Source organism: Hemibagrus wyckioides, linkage group LG06 (genome assembly GCF_019097595.1).
Source record: "Hemibagrus wyckioides isolate EC202008001 linkage group LG06, SWU_Hwy_1.0, whole genome shotgun sequence".
Taxonomy (NCBI): Eukaryota; Metazoa; Chordata; class Actinopteri; order Siluriformes; family Bagridae; genus Hemibagrus; species Hemibagrus wyckioides.
The window spans coordinates 31,078,175-31,095,237 of record NC_080715.1 but is presented as its reverse complement, the minus strand read 5'-3'; the positions used below and the strand labels follow the sequence as shown (position 1 = coordinate 31,095,237).

The window sequence follows — 17,063 nt, the reverse complement described above, 5'->3', positions numbered from 1 at the left end:
TATAATATACATATATATATATATATATATATATATATATATTATATTATATATATGTATATTATATTATATATAATATATTTTATTTATATATATATATATATATATATATATATATATATATATATATATATATATATATATATATAATTATTATTCTAAATTAGTGTCTTTTTTGGGAGGTATCACACAATGTCTGTTTGAATTCAGTGAGAAATCCGTGTTACTCATTCAGGCATTTATTTATAAAAGACATTTATCAATTCAGTTCAGCATCATTTCACAAACACAATCACAAGATTTCACATCCATGTCCAACGGTTTGACGGTTTACGAGTGGTTTATACTGTAGATAACAACCAAAATATACAAATCTAAGAAAACAACAAATCCTTGAACACAATGAAAAGGAATAATATTTTACATTCATTTTATTTCTGGCATGACACATGGCGTTGCTGTGCAGTCTGAGCAGGTCTCTGCTGCGTCTTTGTTGTCTGAACCAGTTAAATCTCTAAGTGTGAGAGAGAGAGTGAGACACAGAGAGAGAGAGAGAGAGTAGGAAAGAAAGATGGAGTGAGAGAGAGTGAGGGAGGGATATAAAGAGACAGAGGGAGTGAGAGAGAGAGAGGGAGAGAAACACGGAAAGTGAAAGACAAAGAGAGAGGGGGAGGGGGGAGAAAGAGACAGGGGTGATCAGAGAGAGTGAGGGAGAGAGGTAAAGAAACATGGAGGGAGAGAGAGAGAGAGAGAGAGAGAGAGAGGGAGGGAGGGAAAGAAAGAAAGAGACTGAGGGAGAGAAACAGGGAAAGAGAGAGAGAGAGATATTAAATTATTGAAATTTCTTTAGTTACTTCATGGATTTTGAGGTTTTGTCTATCAGCAAACACAATGAATTAAAAACTAAAGTGCAGAAAATAGTCACCCCTTTACATCACTCTGTATTTGTTCCTGATTTGTCAGGGATGATGTACAGGAAGCTAAACTACAGAAGATCTAATCTGTCAGCACGGCCTCTGAATAAACCCCGATGTGAGATGTTATGATGCAACATAACTTAAACCTAGGCGTGTGTCAGTGTGTCTTTGGAAAGTTATGAATTTTGTGCCTCAATTTCTAATGAGCTCTTTCTACTTCTTTCTACTTCAGAAAGGGGGCAGTGGTGTCTCAAGTGGATAAGGCTCTGGGTTGTTGATTGGAGGATCGGGGTTTAAGCTCCACTTTTGGGCAACTGAGCAAGGCCCTTAACCCTCTCTGCTCTAGAGGTGCTGTAACCTAGCTGCCCCTGCGCTCTGACCCCAACCTCCTCAGCTGGGATATGTGCAGAAAAGAATTCCACTGTGATGTATGTCTGTACATAGTATCAGCCACAAGCATTTAATGATTATATCGTCTGCCAAAATCCCTTCATCCTTCATCCCTTCCAGCTGTGAAGCAGTGCAAACGAACACATTGGACCAGCCAAGTCAATAGACGCTCATGTGTCTACGACGCTCTCAGTAAAGAGCAAAACCCTAATTTACTTACAGATGTTTAAGGAACATCATCTAAAGCCGCGCGTATAAAAGTCAGAAGCAAAAGTTAACTGTACTTATTATTCTATTACATTCTATATTATATTACTATATTTAATTTCAGATAATTTATATTTGGTTTATGGGCCTATAACTTTAAAAAATTAATTTTAAAGCCCATTAAAAGCATATTATTCTGTAAATACAGTGAAACAATATGTGAGGATACGCCCAAATCTATTCCCCAGACACGCCCACATCTATTCCCCGGACATGCCTACATGTATTTCCCCTGGACACGTTCACGTCTAGTCCCCAGACACACCCACGTCTAGTCCCCAGACACACCCATGTCTAGTCCCCAGACACACCCATGTCTATTCCCCGGATATGCCCACGTCTAGTCCCCGGACACACACTCATCTACTCCCTTGGCACGCCCACATCTAGTCTCCAATGTTCACTGTCAGTTAAGTTACAGCTCCTCACTCAAGAGAACGATCTCTGGTCACTTTGTTGTTGCGAGTCTCTGTAGGTGTGAACGTAGCACAAGGCAAACACCTAAGAGCATATACTCTTTACAGATCATTAGAACAGGAAAATCTACCAAGAGGAAATAATCATGTCAGTAATTTTGCTTAGCTGGTCCACTCCATGCTGCAAGCATCCAGAAAGTCACTTGGCAAAATGCACATAAACTCTGACACGAAACAGTCCACATTAAAGACAAAAAGCACATCTTCATCTGAGCATGTAGCCTGATGTACAATCCTCCTCCTCGTCACTGGATGAACAGTGTTCTGTGTCTATTTCACCTGTGTGTGATGCCATGTATCCTGTTCGTATTTGGTCACTGAAACTCGTGTCAAAAATGTCATCATGTTCCTCTTCTTGACCACTCGGTGCTTCAGTCTGTGTGTGCAATAAAAGTGCAGTGTGAAGTTCTGAAGAACTTCCTGTCTGCCGATGTTCTCCTAATTCTTTTAATAATAAAGGTAACAAAGGCTCTTTGGCGTCACTCGGTTCGTTCACCTCCTCTTCCTCCGGCTGCATGGACTTTAACACCACTGACCACAGGTTAACATTCCCACTGTCTCTCTCTTCCTTTTCTTCTTTCTTCATTACTTCTCCTAATTTGTCCCCTCCTTTTGCACTACGAGGAATTAAGGTTTTCGTATCTGGATCAAGCAAATCTCCTAGGCTGTAATTTTTGCACTCTCTGTACTGAACCTGAGAGAGCAGTAAAGTGTCTGAGGTGTGTGTGAGGGAGTCCTCGAAGTTGCATACGCCCGGATTCTCTGCAGCTTCACAGTCGGACAGTCTCCCACTGCCTGTGCTCTCCGACTCGCTGGGAACCCCTCGGTCCATGTAGTCATCTTTATCCTCATTGTCATCGTCATCATCCTCGTCTACATCATCGTCATCGTCGTCGTTCTGCTGAGACGGGGACAAAAAAAAGGGAATATCAAATTCTTTCATGTCGCCTTCACCGGATAAAAAGTGAACATTGTTCAACATTAGGATGCAACAAACAATCAGACCTTGTGGAGACTTTTTCCTTTCTTCTCATTCTTGTACTGATGATCTTCAGACTTCTGGATCTGTATGTTGTTCTCCACTTCGGCCACCGATATAGGCGTCTCCTCTGGGGACATGATGTAGCCAGGTACAAGAATAATCTGTGGGGGCGGAAATGGAAGGAGAGAAAAAAATCGTTTTATGCTTTAAACTGGTTTTGAGTAAAAAAAAAAAAAAAGGTGCAAAAAGTCAACTCAAGCATAGACGTGGAAACAGCGCTTGCGCCACCTACACACACAGTGCATGAGAATAAGAGACGATGTAATGGGTTCTTCTGGAAAATCTTTTCACGTGTCACTTGTTTTCTCTCTGTGGTCTGACCTTTAAAAGTTTGACCAACAGTCTGAAGGTCTATCTTCTGCTCGCTTTCCCACATCAGTCTTTTTTTTACTCATCTTGTCAGCATTTATTATTCATTTTCTGAGACTGGAAGTGGAAAAACCCCAACAATGCAAACACCCTACTGTAAACTCATTTGAATGTTTCTGTTTTGAACAAATTATTTTTAATAAGTATAGAGAAATGTGCAAAATCTTTCGATGAATCAAATTCTCAAATTTCACCAAAACCCACATCAAGCCTAAAGTGAAGAACATTAATCAAAGCGAGGAGGGTTTGTAAGGTTTACTGTATATTGGTGTTCATGTCTTATGTTTCTCACATCCGAATTTCTGTACAAGTTCTGCTGTAGAGAAATAAAACTCTCTGGACTGAACACAGAGGCTTTGGTGGCATTTCTACTTTAATTCTATACAATTCTGTCAGTCTCCTTTAACTACATTTACCAAAGCAAGCATGCATCCTTTAATTATGTGGAGATATCTAGGTCTTGCACTCACACTCTAGCACACACACTTACGCACACATGCTCTCACATACACACATGCACTCGATTCTTGTGTGGTTTAACGAAATCAGGCAGACAAATGCACACGGGATGGTGATGAAATATTTGCCTATTAGTAATTATCATTAGAGTTGAAATGAAATGAAAGAACTGGGGTGTCCTGCACAAAGCCCTGACTCTGACCCCACTGAACACCTTTGGGATGAACTGAACCCCAGACCTCCTCATTCTTACATCATCAGTGTCTGATCTCACTAATGCTCTTGTAGCTGAATGATCACTAATCCCCATAGACACACTCCAACATCTAGTGGAAAGAAGACAGGATGGTCAGGGGTGCACAAAATTTCGCCCATATTGTGTATATATATACATAATAATTGGGTTTGTTGCTATTGGTCTTTACATGGAAGGTAAAATAGGGCAAAAAACCTGAGAAATGCTCCAGTAATTACGGCATTCCACCACCTCCTATTTAAAGACGTTTTCAGAAGCGCCATAAAATTGAGCAAAGCAAATTTTAGCTTCATCTTGTTTGCTGAATCTCCACTGTTTCTCCTAACCACTTTATTGGTCAGTAAAATCTCCTTAAAGTCGCCCCATGACTACAGAAAGTACACAAGCAGGGTGTGGAGAGGCAAAGAGCAGATTTAATCACCCCTATCACGGTACATATTACTGCACTATCCGGCATGCCGCCACAGCAGCTGAAGCACAACACGGGGGAAAATGAGTGTAACAAATTATTAATAATGAATTGTGGTCTCTCTTATTCTCGCACGTTTCACTTCTGATTCTTTATTTCCTATAAGTAACCCATAAGCGCACGTGAAACTTTCACACCCACGCTGTTTATTTAAGCAGGTCAGTGACAGGAAAAGAGCTTTGTTTTGATCAAGAAAAGGAATTGTACAGCAATGTCAATAAAACATGGAGTGTGTGTGTGGCAAGAGATAGACTCCATATATTGCTCGATGTACACACACTCCTCTCTGAAGCGACAGACCACAAAGACAAAAACACTGTGGATTAATATAGCAGGTGGTTGAGCACACATCTGTACCACATCTATATTTCTCTCTTCCTCTCTCTTGCGCTGAGCATTCAGTGAATCGTGTGTGTGTGTGTGTGTGTGTTTACAGCTGAAATGGGGCAAAGATTGCAATTTTGTCAAAAACGTTTGTGGTGTTTATTCATGTGGAACCCCTTAAAGACCCCCTTAGATCAAGGTCAAGATCTGCTTTTATAGTCTTACCAGTGCTTTGGGAAGTCTGATGTTGGGCTTGCACAGAAAGCCGGTGTAGACGAGGAAGAATATGAAAGTCAGAAAACTCAATCCCACCAGTATAGAGCTGGCAACCCAACCAGCCAGGAACGTGACTGTAGAGTGACAGAAAGAAGAAGAGAAATACAGTCAAGAGACAGTAGTGTACATAATGTTGTTTACTGTTTCAAAGGAAAAATAATCTGCCTTTAGAAAAATGGTAATTAATAAATAAATAAATAAATAAATAAATAAATAAATAAATAAATAAATAAATAAAATAACAAGGAAAAAACTACGAACAAAAATTGGAAATGTGTTTTATGGATTAAAAAAATGAGGCTCTACTTTTCTGCCATTAGCCAGTATAATGTGCTCAGTAACGCTGGTGTTGTTAGTATTTTTCCCCGAATCAATCTGCTACTATTTTCTTGTTAATTAAATGTAACCCTAAACTTGACTGAATCAGTCTTTCACCCTTGTTGAAAATTCTTGTCTCTTTGGGCTACATATTATGTATATGTATATTTTTTTATGTGCATGGTTGTTGTGTCTTTTTTTTTTTTCTTCTTTTTTTGGAGGGGGGGGGTGTCTCATTGTGGTTTGTGCATATCGCTTTTTACACAGAATAGAACTGCTTCTGAGAAATTCAGTGGTGCATTTCCTGCTAAAGCACAACTGTGCAGATTACTAAAAGCTAGTGAAGCTGACAGCGGGGACATTGAGGGGAGAATGCGGTTACACTGTAGGTGGGATTAGTTCCAACAGAAATGCTGGAAAAAACCCCAACAAAAAACACAAATGTGTGTAAGGGCACTGAAGAGCAGTCTTTATGGCTGTTACCTCCATTCGGTTTAGCTCCTTCAAATCAGGACAGACTACACCCTACATGCTAAGATGTCTAGAGGCTCGGGTGTTTATGAAGATTCACGTACATCTAGCTGCAGAATAAGGATCGCTTTAATTATGTAAATCACTTGTCTTGTCTTTCTCCAACTTTCTTTTTGAATGCATTAAATGTACTGAAACCGAATACAGTGCGCTGGTGTGATTTTTGGATGTTCCTTCAAGCTTGTGTATGTAACTAAGGTGAACGAAATGTCAACTTAATGTATGAAAGACGTTGCTGAATATAGATCATTGATACAAATGTCCAAGAACGAGAAAAAGGAACCCAGATCGGTCAGCTTACCCCCTCGGGGCTCTATTCGACTGGTGAATTCACAGGCGCAGGAGTTCAGTAGCTGATGTTCAGGTATGCTGCTGACTTTCGGCTGGGCTTGCACACAGTAGCGCTCACCCGGCTGAAGATTAGGCAGGATGTACGAATATGAGACATACTTTTGACTCTGGGAACTGGTAAACGGATTGTGGCAATCATCCTAAAAAAAAAATAAAAATGAATGAAAGTGTGGAGGAATATTAAATAAGCAGCAAAAATTACATCATCTACACATTTTTTTGCAAATTATTAAATAATACTAAACGAGTAATAACGATCTGTTCAAGTTGGACTTTTCGTAGTGTCTGCTAGGGTGTCATTTACATGTAATGTGTGGAAAAGAAATTACACTCTCTTTCAATTCTATGTTTATATACAATAGCATTTGTGTTGCCTATAAATAAACAAAAAACCTCGGGTCATTTTTTCATAAACAAGTAAACCGACATTGAGAAAAAAGAGTAGGAATAATAATAATAATAATAATAATAATAATAATAATAATATAAGAATAAGAATAATAAGTAGACCCAAGAGAGGAATTAAATAATGATTAATAAAAAGCACAGGATTAGCTAATCGTCAAGAAGTGTGACTATAAAAGCAGAAATTTGTCACTTTGGTGTTCTGGAGCACTCAGGTGTCCTGTCGAGGAGAAAGAACATCAGCCATGAGCTCACAGAAGCAACTGTTCATGCTGATCAACCTGGGAAGGGTTAAAAGGCCATCTCCAAATATTTGAAATTCACCGGCGTACAGTGAGAAGGATTGCGTGCAAATGAAGGGCCTTCAAGAGTGTCCCATCAAATTCAGTCAAGGATCAGACTGTTTAATGCTCAGACATATAAAGAAAAACCCAAGAGCTACATCATGTGACCTACACATTAAACGTTTATGTTCATGACAACAATCAGAAAAAGACTGAACGAGTATGGCTTTCATGGAAGGGTGGTGTGGGAGTAATTTTTGAATGGTTTAGAGCGTTTAAAGTGTTTTTGAATGCATTCTTGTTTGTGTTTGCATAACATAATCAGAGGACAGCATGGTTGGGTTGTCAGGCACCACCTTAATTTATTCGTCACCTCTATTTACAGTTTTAATAATGAAGGGTTTGACACTATTAGGTTTGGTTGTGAGATTGTACGGCCTGTGTAGAATCAGTAGCAGTGGGAGTAATGTCCGTCTGGCAGACTTTGTTGACAGTAGATAAGACTTGGACAGAGTTTCAATCTTGGTATGGCCGGGGTTCAGCTGGTGCAGAAGTGAAAGAAAGCATTGTTTGCAATGAATTAAAGCTAAGCAATCTAAGACAAGAGCAGTGGCCCTGAAGCGTGCCCATGCTGTCCTCGGAGGTGAAAATGAACTGGTTGATGAAAACAAAGTCCCACTGACAAGAGCAAATAAGCCTTTTTTCTTTTTTTTTTATGACTGACCTAGGAAGTCTGATTATAATGGTATTCGGAAAAATTAAAAGTAATAGATAATGGTGTCCAAACAGAACCGGATATTTAAAAAAGAAAACAGGAGTGACTTACTCAACAAAGAGGGCATGATCTGAATATTATGTACAGAGAAAAAAGAATAAGAAGAATAAAATAAAAAAAAAACAATAAAAATGTGTTTTGTGATGCTTATGTCAGAGGTTGTTGGGATGTTCATTCGTGAGCAGCTCAATTCTTGTAACCAGCGCCGATTGCAAATAAAACCTTGTTTCTGCATTCATCCGGTCTGCATGATTCGCCTTCTTTAGTTAGAGTCTTGCTCAACTGTGCTGTGCGAAGTATTAACTGAGTAGTGTTAAGTAGTGCATTATAGTATCGGACAAAAATATTTTCCACAGTGGCTAGGAAAAAAGACCCTTCTCTCCAAAAGGAATGTGGCAGCATGACGTTGCAAACCTGCATCTGTACAATACACAAAAGTTGAATAATATCCTTTGGATTGATGAGACCAAGGTGGACATCAAACACAGCGAATCATCACAAACACCTATCAAACCAACTGTCAAGCACTGTGCTGGAGGAGTGAGGACTTGGGCTTATTTGTAGCCACAGGACCTGGGAAACTTTATACCAGTTTGTACCAGAATGTTATTGAGACAAATGCAAGGCCTTCTGTCTGGCAGTTTAAGCTGGGCCAAAACTGGATCAGGTAACAGGACAACGATCCAGCAAATCAACACCTGAATGGCTAATAAAGAAGAAAAAAATCCAGGTGTTGGATTGGCCAAGTCATAGTCCATTCCTCAACCCCAGTGAGATGCTGTTATGGGATCTTCAGAGAGCTGTGCATAAATGATTCCCTCAAACATCAATGAACTGAAGCAATGTTGTAAAGAAGCAAGGGCCAAAACAGCATGAGAGACTGATAAACTGCTACAGAAAACATGTACTTCAAGTTATTGTTGCTTCATTACTGAATTATAGCGTATTACCCCCCACCCCCCAGTGAAAGTTTCAGCTCACCTTATCATCGCTGACCTTCCTCCAGTATATGTCAAAATTTATAGCATTGTAAAAGCTGTCAGAGGGGTCTGGGCGATTTGGTAAATCAATGCTGATATTCAAGCAGTGACCACAGCCAGACAGAGATAACTTGGGAGGCCCAATAATGGCTGAAAAAACAACACGACACTTTAATGCAAGCAAGAGATTACCTTTGAGAAACAACGAGTACTTGTTTAAAAACATCATTGTGTACAAAAGAAAAAGATTAAAGTGCAACTTACTGCTTATATATGGCGAAAAATGGATTTTGACTTTGGATGATGAACTGTTCCCAATTGTCGCCCAAAGCCGGATCTTGTACGGTGAGTATTTATCTGTCATGTATTTAGAGATGTCGACAGATGTACCAGTGACGCTAGGTACCAGATTATTACTATTAGAAAGGAAAAAAGGGGTTAAAAAAAACAAATATCTTTATTCTCTATTCACATACAAACTTCAAATGACCTTCATCTCACTGAGAGTTCATTTACTTATGCAAAAATGTTGGATCAGATTAAAAAAAAAGGATAAATTCAGTTAAGTTTTGTAACAAAGGGAAAAGATAAGAATTGATTCTGAAAATAATGTTCGGAATTGGAAAATTTACTGTCAGGCCAATGCAGAATCCACCAGAAACTCCATTTCCTAGAAAATATAGCACGGACTACAAACATGGCCGTCATAGACTACAATCCCCAGCACCTCACATGCTCACGTGAATGCTAATCATATGCAGATGTTCCACGTTACACTCCCTGCTTATAGAAAGGTCTCTGAACGCTGCCTCACTGTGGCACAATGCTCAGTGTATACTTACCAAGCTTTCTGAATCTGATGTAATTTTAGTTTCCAACTGCGTTATTGTTGATATTACCATAAACTGAATTATAAAATATTCATCTTGTTTGTGCTCCAATTACTAATACAGGGTTTTACTTCCAACTGTGTTTTAAACAGACTGCCCAGTCAGCCTGAATCATGAGTATGTGAGCACACACCTAACAAACAGTGTGCAAGGTCGTAGTGTGGGTGAGAGAGAGAGACAGAGACGTTCAGAAGGGACGATAGAAACATTTGTAATGTTAAAAGAGAACACATTTCTAAATCTGAAACCAACAGCTGACATACTGATGTTAAAATACACAACTGCATCCAAAAAATCAGCATTTTGACTTGCATTATGACAACTACAACAAAGTAAATTTTGTGGATTTGGAAAATTCTCTATAGACTTGATTTGAATTATTTTTTATTACTCACCCAACCATCACATTGTAGACTGTTCCAGGTTGTGTCCCATTTCCTGGACTCCACTGCAAGATGTGGACGAAGTTGTTCGACAAGACTTTAGGGGATGCTGGTGCAGGGACCGAAACAGTGCCTGAAAAAGAACAACAAGCAAATCTACTTGCTGTTTCCCATAGTCGTTTTATCAGATAGGTGTACAGTAGTCTACAGTAATGTTGTTATCAATATTGGGGGATTGAGCAAGAGTCTATTTTTTTATACTGAATCAGAATAAACCATCAAAAGGTGTTTGGTTACAATTTCTGCTACTACTCTACTGTGGACAACCCACAGATAAATAATGATTGTAGGCTAATTATATATTTATTATTTGTGTAGTTTGTCTTTTGAATCCCCAAACCGAAACAAACAGAACCAACCATGTGCTAATACACAGATCAGGCATAACATTATGAGCAGGTGAAGTGAATAAGACTGATGATCTCCTCATCATGGCACCTGTTAGTGGGCGGGATATATTAGGCAGCAAGTGAACATTTTGTCCTCAAAGTTGATGTGTTAGAAGCAGGAAAAATGGACAAGCGTAAGGATTTGAGCGAGTTTGACGAAGGGCCAAATTGTGATGGCTAGACCACTGGATCAGAGCATCTCCAAAACTGCAGCTCTTGTGGGGTGTTCCCGGTCTGCAGTGTTCAGTATCTATCAAAAGTGGCCCAAGGAAGGAACGGTGGTGAAATGGCGACAGGGTCATGGGCGGTCAAGGCTCATTGATGCACATGGGGAGAGAAGGCTGGCCCGTGTGATCTGATCCAACAGACGAGCTACTGTTGTTCAAATTGATGAAGTTTAATGCTGCCTCTGATTATAATATTAGGCTTTATACAGCATTGATAGGCTTGATATTAGGCAGGTGGTCGTAATGTTATGCCTGATTGGTGTATATTTGATGTAGCAAGATCCAGCAAATGTTCTGTACCTTGTGGATCTTGAGTCCAGAATCCAATTGGGCGGAAGGTGTTTAAGATAATTTGACTACATTATAGCTTTTCCCCACACTGATGGTGCATGATGATGCATGGCTGGGATTCAAGGGAGTAAAACTGGCCATAAGACATTGTTTAACAATGTTTTATACAGAAGCAATATACTTGTTGTTCTGCCAAAGAGCACCACTTTACAATGAGTTAAACCTGGGTTTTTACTGATCTAAAGAGATTGCAAAAACACCAGCATTTAAGAATTGAATTCATTTTTGGACAGATTGTTGTTTGAGGCTTTAATCTATGAGCCAGTTTAAAGAACCTTACAGAGTTCATAAACTCTGACAATTTGACCTCACCAAAGTTATTACAGGAGGAGGATTTAATTGCTACAACAACTTACTTCTTTATCATATCTGGCGGTGCAAAGGCAATGCCCTAGGCTTAATTCTGTCAACTTCAAAATTACTGGCACTTTTTCAAATAAATAAATACAGCTACTATATGCTGTGCTGCAGGATTTGTTTTAAACATAGACACCAACACCATCTTTAAAAAATGCCATCTTTATAGTTTTGAAACTTTTTTTTCCTCATAGGCACCCCTCACAATTAATATTTGGTGTCTCCCTTGGAAAGTATGTTCCAGTGCTTATGATGGTGCTTATGGCAATAGACATATATATTTTACCTGCTTATGTGTGTTTTTATAGCTACATCATTGTAGCCTGTAACTCAGTACTACAGCATTACATAATCGTGATGGAAGTGTACCGATTATTCTCATCAAACTTAATGTAATAGTCTGTTCCTAATATTCTGTCACCCTTAAGCCATCTTTACTTGTGTTTCTGTTAAGGTAATTGTTTTTCTAGATGTTTTTAAAATACATCATTGGTTTTTATTACCCAGATTATGCTGTGAGATTCAGTGACACTTTCATTGGAACTAGGTTTTGTGGAGTAAAACAGTAATACTACACATTTCGGTGAGAACAGAAAAGAAATATAAAACAGGATCTACATGATCCAGCGTATACGGTATGTTGAGACCTTAACGTTGGCATTTGGCAGTGTTGTTAATGCTAAAGAGATTTGTTTTGTGAATTATTATACATACCTTCAGATTCAAGAAGCAACCAACAAACATACAGCAGGGACAATATCCTCATATTAACTGGGAAATCAGATCCACAACGTCATATTCTCCCTGAAAAATATAAACAGTGCAGTTCAAGAACAAGACTTTGCAAAAATGCTGACAGAACAAAAGAAAACCCACTGATCTGATCTCGGGCTAAATGATGATAAAGCAATTTTTCCACTGACAAAACAAATCACTTCTCCTAATTAGGCTGAACTTCTTAAAAAATGGTGTGTCTCAATCATCTGTGATCCGAATCAATTTTTATTATTTTATTTTATTTTTTGTCCTTTCCAGCGCTAAGATCTGACACCTTGATACGTCACACTGTTTTGAAAAGCGTAGACAAAGAACTCCACGCTGCAGCACCGGGTTAGCAATAAAACCGTGTTTTCTTTAGAAAAACAGCAAAAATGATCCAGAACATGGTCACATGTCAGTAATGTTGAATCCCAAAATAGAAATGGTACATTCCAGTGTCCAAACTGGTTGCATAACTTCTGCATTTTCACACATTTTGCTTCTACAAAGTTAGCCTGCATATACACCGATCAGCCATAACATTAAAACCACCTGCTTAAAGGTTGTCTAAGTCTCTCTTGTGCTGCAAAAAACAGCTCTGACTCTCCAAGGCCTGAACTCCACAAGTCCTCTGAAGGTGTGCTGTGGTTTCTGTCACCAAGACACCAATAGTGACTCCTTTATGTTCTGCAAGTGGTGAGGTGAAGCCTCAGTGGATCAGACTTGAGTGTCCAGTATATCCCACAGACACTCAGACTGAGATCTGGGGAATCTGGAGGCCAAGTCAACACCGTGAACGGTCATGTTCCTCAAACCGTTCCTGAACGATTTCTGCAGAGTGGCAGTGCACATCATCCTGCTGAAAGAGGACATTAGCCACCATACACTTTTTCAGCAGTAGCTCTTCTGGAGGATGCGAGCAGACAGGCTAGCCTTCGCTCCACATACACATCAGTGAGTCTTGGGTGTCCATGACCGTGTCCATGGTTCAGCGGTTGTCTTTCATTGGAGCACTTTTGGTAGGTACTGACCACTGCATACAATTAATATTTTATTAAACATTTATTGCAATTGTTGCCTATTTCTCATTTCCATGTTTTTTTGTTAATTTATTTTATTTATTATGCATTTATTCTAAATTATAATGAACCTTTTTTTTTTGTTCCACATTTTCTAGACACATCTGAAAACCCTTGGCCTTGTGAATCTCGTACACACAAAATGCATGTAGGTAAATTTTAGTATTCCTCCACCCAGAAATTCAAATTTCTCAGCTGTGTAACCCACGTCTAAACATACAGAGAACATTATTGTTATTTGGAGCAGTGTTGTTCATTCAGTGTTGACATTATATAATGCTGGTATTTTCTCCTATATGTTTTCAATTTTCGTCAACGGAGCCGAAGCAAAAATATCTGTATATCTCCATTAGTCACGTGTGTGTGTGTTAAATTTGTTCCATCTATTGACATAGGGAGAGTCTGAATACACTGTTAATGATATCATCTTTCACAGACCTGTTCTTCTTGTCCTAAAAGTTCTCTTTTTACAGTGTCATACCTCAAATGTATAATTATTTATATTTACAGCCTTTTACTGAGATGTAAAAAAAACAATTCACCCAAAATTCACCTACTATCTATTCTATAGAGTATGTGAAGCAAATTAAATTAGCATTTTAATGATTAATGTTATTGTTATATTCTGTTGTCAAGGCTTCAAGGTTGTTGATTCAAAACATCAGGCTACTTCAGTGTTATTGAGCAAACAATGGATTGCATGGTGTGTTACATTCACTGTAGGTGGAGTTTGGACTTTTAAAGTATGGACTTCGCAGTGACGATGTGATTAACAGGATTATCAAGGCTAGGATTCTTGCCATTCCTTGGCTAATATCAGTTATGCAGGTAAGTTAAAGATTCCTGGAAAAAAGCTTCCTACAGGTTACACAAAAACCACACAACAAAAAAAGGTGCCACATCCTAAAATTCTAAATAACAGAACAAGAATAGTGATGTGGAGATTTCCTTTCAATTCGACTTTACACTGAATGTGCAACTGTCGAGTCAGAAATGAAAGCTGAAAGACAATATCATTTTTCACCATCACCTGAAGCAAACCATCCATATGAAATGGGAGGGTTCCGTCAGGATTCACCCAGGTGAGGACAGGTGCCCTTTTTTAATCTGACTTCCTGCAAGGTTTTAACATTACCCTTAACATTAATATTAATATTAAGCTCCATCAGGCTAAACTTTAAATAAAAAACAACAACAAACAAACAGGAATAACAGTTTATTTCCTATTCTAAATGAAAGAACGTGATATTTCGACAGCCTAAGGCAACACTCAAAAAATCATTAATAACGAAAGTACGGAGAGAGCTGACCTTATCGCCACTGACACACACACACACACACACACAACCCTGTGAATACGTACAAAATGTATACAGCTGTGATCAGTCACACTCACTCACTGCTTTAGGCTTCCTCTTCTGGCTGTCTCGAAATTCATACAATCCCGGAGTTTAACGTGAAGAACCATGGAAAGTGTGTATGTGTTATTGCCATTGAACAAGCACTCTGCCCTCAGTCCATGACCAAACTCGCGTTTCGTCTCCCGATCACGTGACCATGCTTCGCACCGTGTTCCCTTCAAGTGCTTCCTGAATTTGAGTTAATACAAGTTTTCAACAAGTCAAATGAACACCCCGTCAAGTCGTGATTGCAAGTAGGAGCTTTGGGAACATAATAATTTCTGGCCTGCTGACTTTTCTCACTTTCGTTATGATTAAAGAACCGAAAGTTACAGTGGTCTGGAGTAGGCATTTCTTGTTCAAAATAACCTTTAACAGTCAAGTATGGGCTACAAAAATATTAATTTAAAAAAACTGCTTTCATTTCTACACACTGCTTCAAACACCCTTTTTTTCAGTTTAAGTAGGTATTAAAACAGCTTCATCTAGGTGACTTATTCTGGGAACTTTTTTTAAAGAACAAGTAAAAAGGTAAACACAGCCGGAGCCTGTGAATGTGGCATGAAAGCCAGAGACGGCGCACTAACAGTCCCAAAAGCACCTTCATAAATATAAATATAAGTAATATAACTTCTCCATGTGCTATCGCCTTAATAAGCGTGAGAGTGGCTGCAATTGATTGTCTACTGTCTGTTATTATGTATTGTCTTGGCATACTGATTAGTACAGTAGCCTGGGACTGAGCTGTAGATGAAAATATTAGTTCTTGGAAATGCTAGGCGTTTTCTGGCTAGCTGAGGGGAAAAAAATCCCCAGATTACTCAGTTCAGTATTAGTCACTTTGTAGACGTGTTCATGATTGAATGGGAGACAAAGAGCGTCTTGCTTAAGATATGGCAAGATACGAATGGAATAAGGAAAGCGAAACGAAATTAAATCCATGCCACAGCTGTTTAAAATAATCGACATGCTTGATTTAAATGATAAGGGAGCAGCCCTGACAGTAGTTCCGGGTGCACGTGATCGCTATGTGTTTCCATAGTAACAACTTATCACAGGTAACACAGAGACGTGTTTCGAAGGTTTAAAGTCTGTCTCCTAAATTATGATAACATGTTGTCCACATAAACGGTTAAATAATGCGAGTAAATGTCTGTGAGGAAAAGTTTTTTGGAGAGATCAGGGGTCTCTTGTAAAAATTCAGGGTTCCTTTAAGTCTTCATAATTTGAGCACTTGAGTTACCATGACTTTCTGCATTAAACTACATCAAAATTATGGGAATGACTGTCCTGGCAATAAGAATAATGCAAGTGAAGTGGGAAAAGGCCGTCTTACAACATTAAATGTTAATGTTAATGGGGAAAAGCATGTTCTTTAATTTAATATATCTTTAACAAAATGTTTGCTATGGTATTAGAGAAATAAGACATTTCAGGATGTGCTGTATTGGAAAAATAATCCATTTCAGTCTGGTAACACACCCTGTTGTGTACTATTCCTTACTTGAAGCAGTTTCTCTACATTAAAAGTACACCTGAACATAAACCGAATAAAATACTTCCTATGATTAGCTCCATTTCACCCTCATTCAAGAATATGACTATATTATAGTCTTTATAGTCTATAGTCTATATGTTGCCAGAAGCTTTGGGACACCCCTCCAAATCATTGCATTCAGGTGTTGTTTTTTTGGAGTTGGGCTCAGCCCTTTAGTTCCAGTGAAAGGAACTCATTTTGGAAGACATTTTGGATTTTGTGGGAGAAGTTTGGGGATGACCCCTTCCTGTTCCAGTCTCCGCTCTAATTCATGCAGGCCAGTGAAGTTCCTCCACACCAAACTTGCTTTGTGCACTGGTGTGCAGTCATGTTGGAACAGGAAGTGGTCATCCCCAAACTGTTCCCACAAAGTTGGGAGCATGAAATTGTCCAAAATGTCTTGGTATGAAGCTGAAGCATTAAGAGTTCCTTTCACTGGAACTAACAGGCCGAGCCCAGCTCCTGAATAACAACACCTGAATTCAATGATTTGGAGGGGTGTCCCAAAACTTTTGGCTATATAGTGTATATTATAGTCTTTATAGTCTATATATAAAGCATGCGTGACATACACTTGTAGGTACCATTAGTACATACTGTACAGCAATCTGACTAGTTAACTGCTAGTAAATTATACTACACTCAGGTCCTGCTTAGACATTCCTACTTTAGTTTAAAGTTGTGTACGATAGACCATTAAATTGCGGAAGGAAAATGACTTCTGCCCAATTTTCAGCTCATC

The 17,063-nt window shown here is 38.8% G+C and overlaps 1 protein-coding gene and 1 long non-coding RNA gene across 9 annotated transcripts; one reads left to right on the top strand and one right to left on the bottom strand.

The window, feature by feature from the left end:
* Nucleotides 1–223: 223 nt before the first annotated feature.
* Nucleotides 224–14,983, bottom strand: LOC131354626 (uncharacterized). 8 transcript variants are annotated; one of them, XM_058392495.1, is made up of 9 exons: nucleotides 14,748–14,983; nucleotides 12,261–12,350; nucleotides 10,175–10,325; nucleotides 9,154–9,305; nucleotides 8,891–9,039; nucleotides 6,396–6,585; nucleotides 5,195–5,319; nucleotides 3,056–3,193; nucleotides 224–2,951 (listed from the first exon to the last, which is right to left on the bottom strand). In XM_058392495.1, exons 2-9 carry the CDS (start codon nucleotides 12,310–12,312, stop codon nucleotides 2,256–2,258), a joined length of 1,653 nt encoding a protein of 550 aa, XP_058248478.1. In that variant the 5' UTR covers nucleotides 12,313–12,350; nucleotides 14,748–14,983; the 3' UTR covers nucleotides 224–2,255. The 8 variants fall into 8 exon arrangements, with proteins under 8 accessions (XP_058248478.1, XP_058248477.1, XP_058248476.1 ...); XM_058392494.1 differs by having other exon boundaries at nucleotides 14,781–14,983; XM_058392493.1 differs by having other exon boundaries at nucleotides 14,785–14,982.
* LOC131354632 (uncharacterized) lies at nucleotides 12,646–14,269 on the top strand. Its single transcript, XR_009204767.1, has 3 exons — nucleotides 12,646–13,324; nucleotides 13,483–13,532; nucleotides 14,108–14,269. It is a non-coding gene; the product is annotated as an uncharacterized LOC131354632 (long non-coding RNA).
* Nucleotides 14,984–17,063: the final 2,080 nt, after the last annotated feature.

Bases quoted from the DNA above. Each gene is read 5' to 3' on its own strand.
- LOC131354626 (XM_058392495.1), bottom strand. From the start codon at position 12,312: ATGAGGATATTGTCCCTGCTGTATGTTTGTTGGTTGCTTCTTGAATCT. The intron at 10,326-12,260 runs GTATGTATAATA...TATGGGAAACAG, and splicing joins GTTGCTTCTTGAATCTGAAG to CAAGTAGATTTGCTTGTTGT. The intron at 2,952-3,055 runs GTCTGATTGTTT...TCCCCGTCTCAG, and splicing joins AAGGAAAAAGTCTCCACAAG to CAGAACGACGACGATGACGA.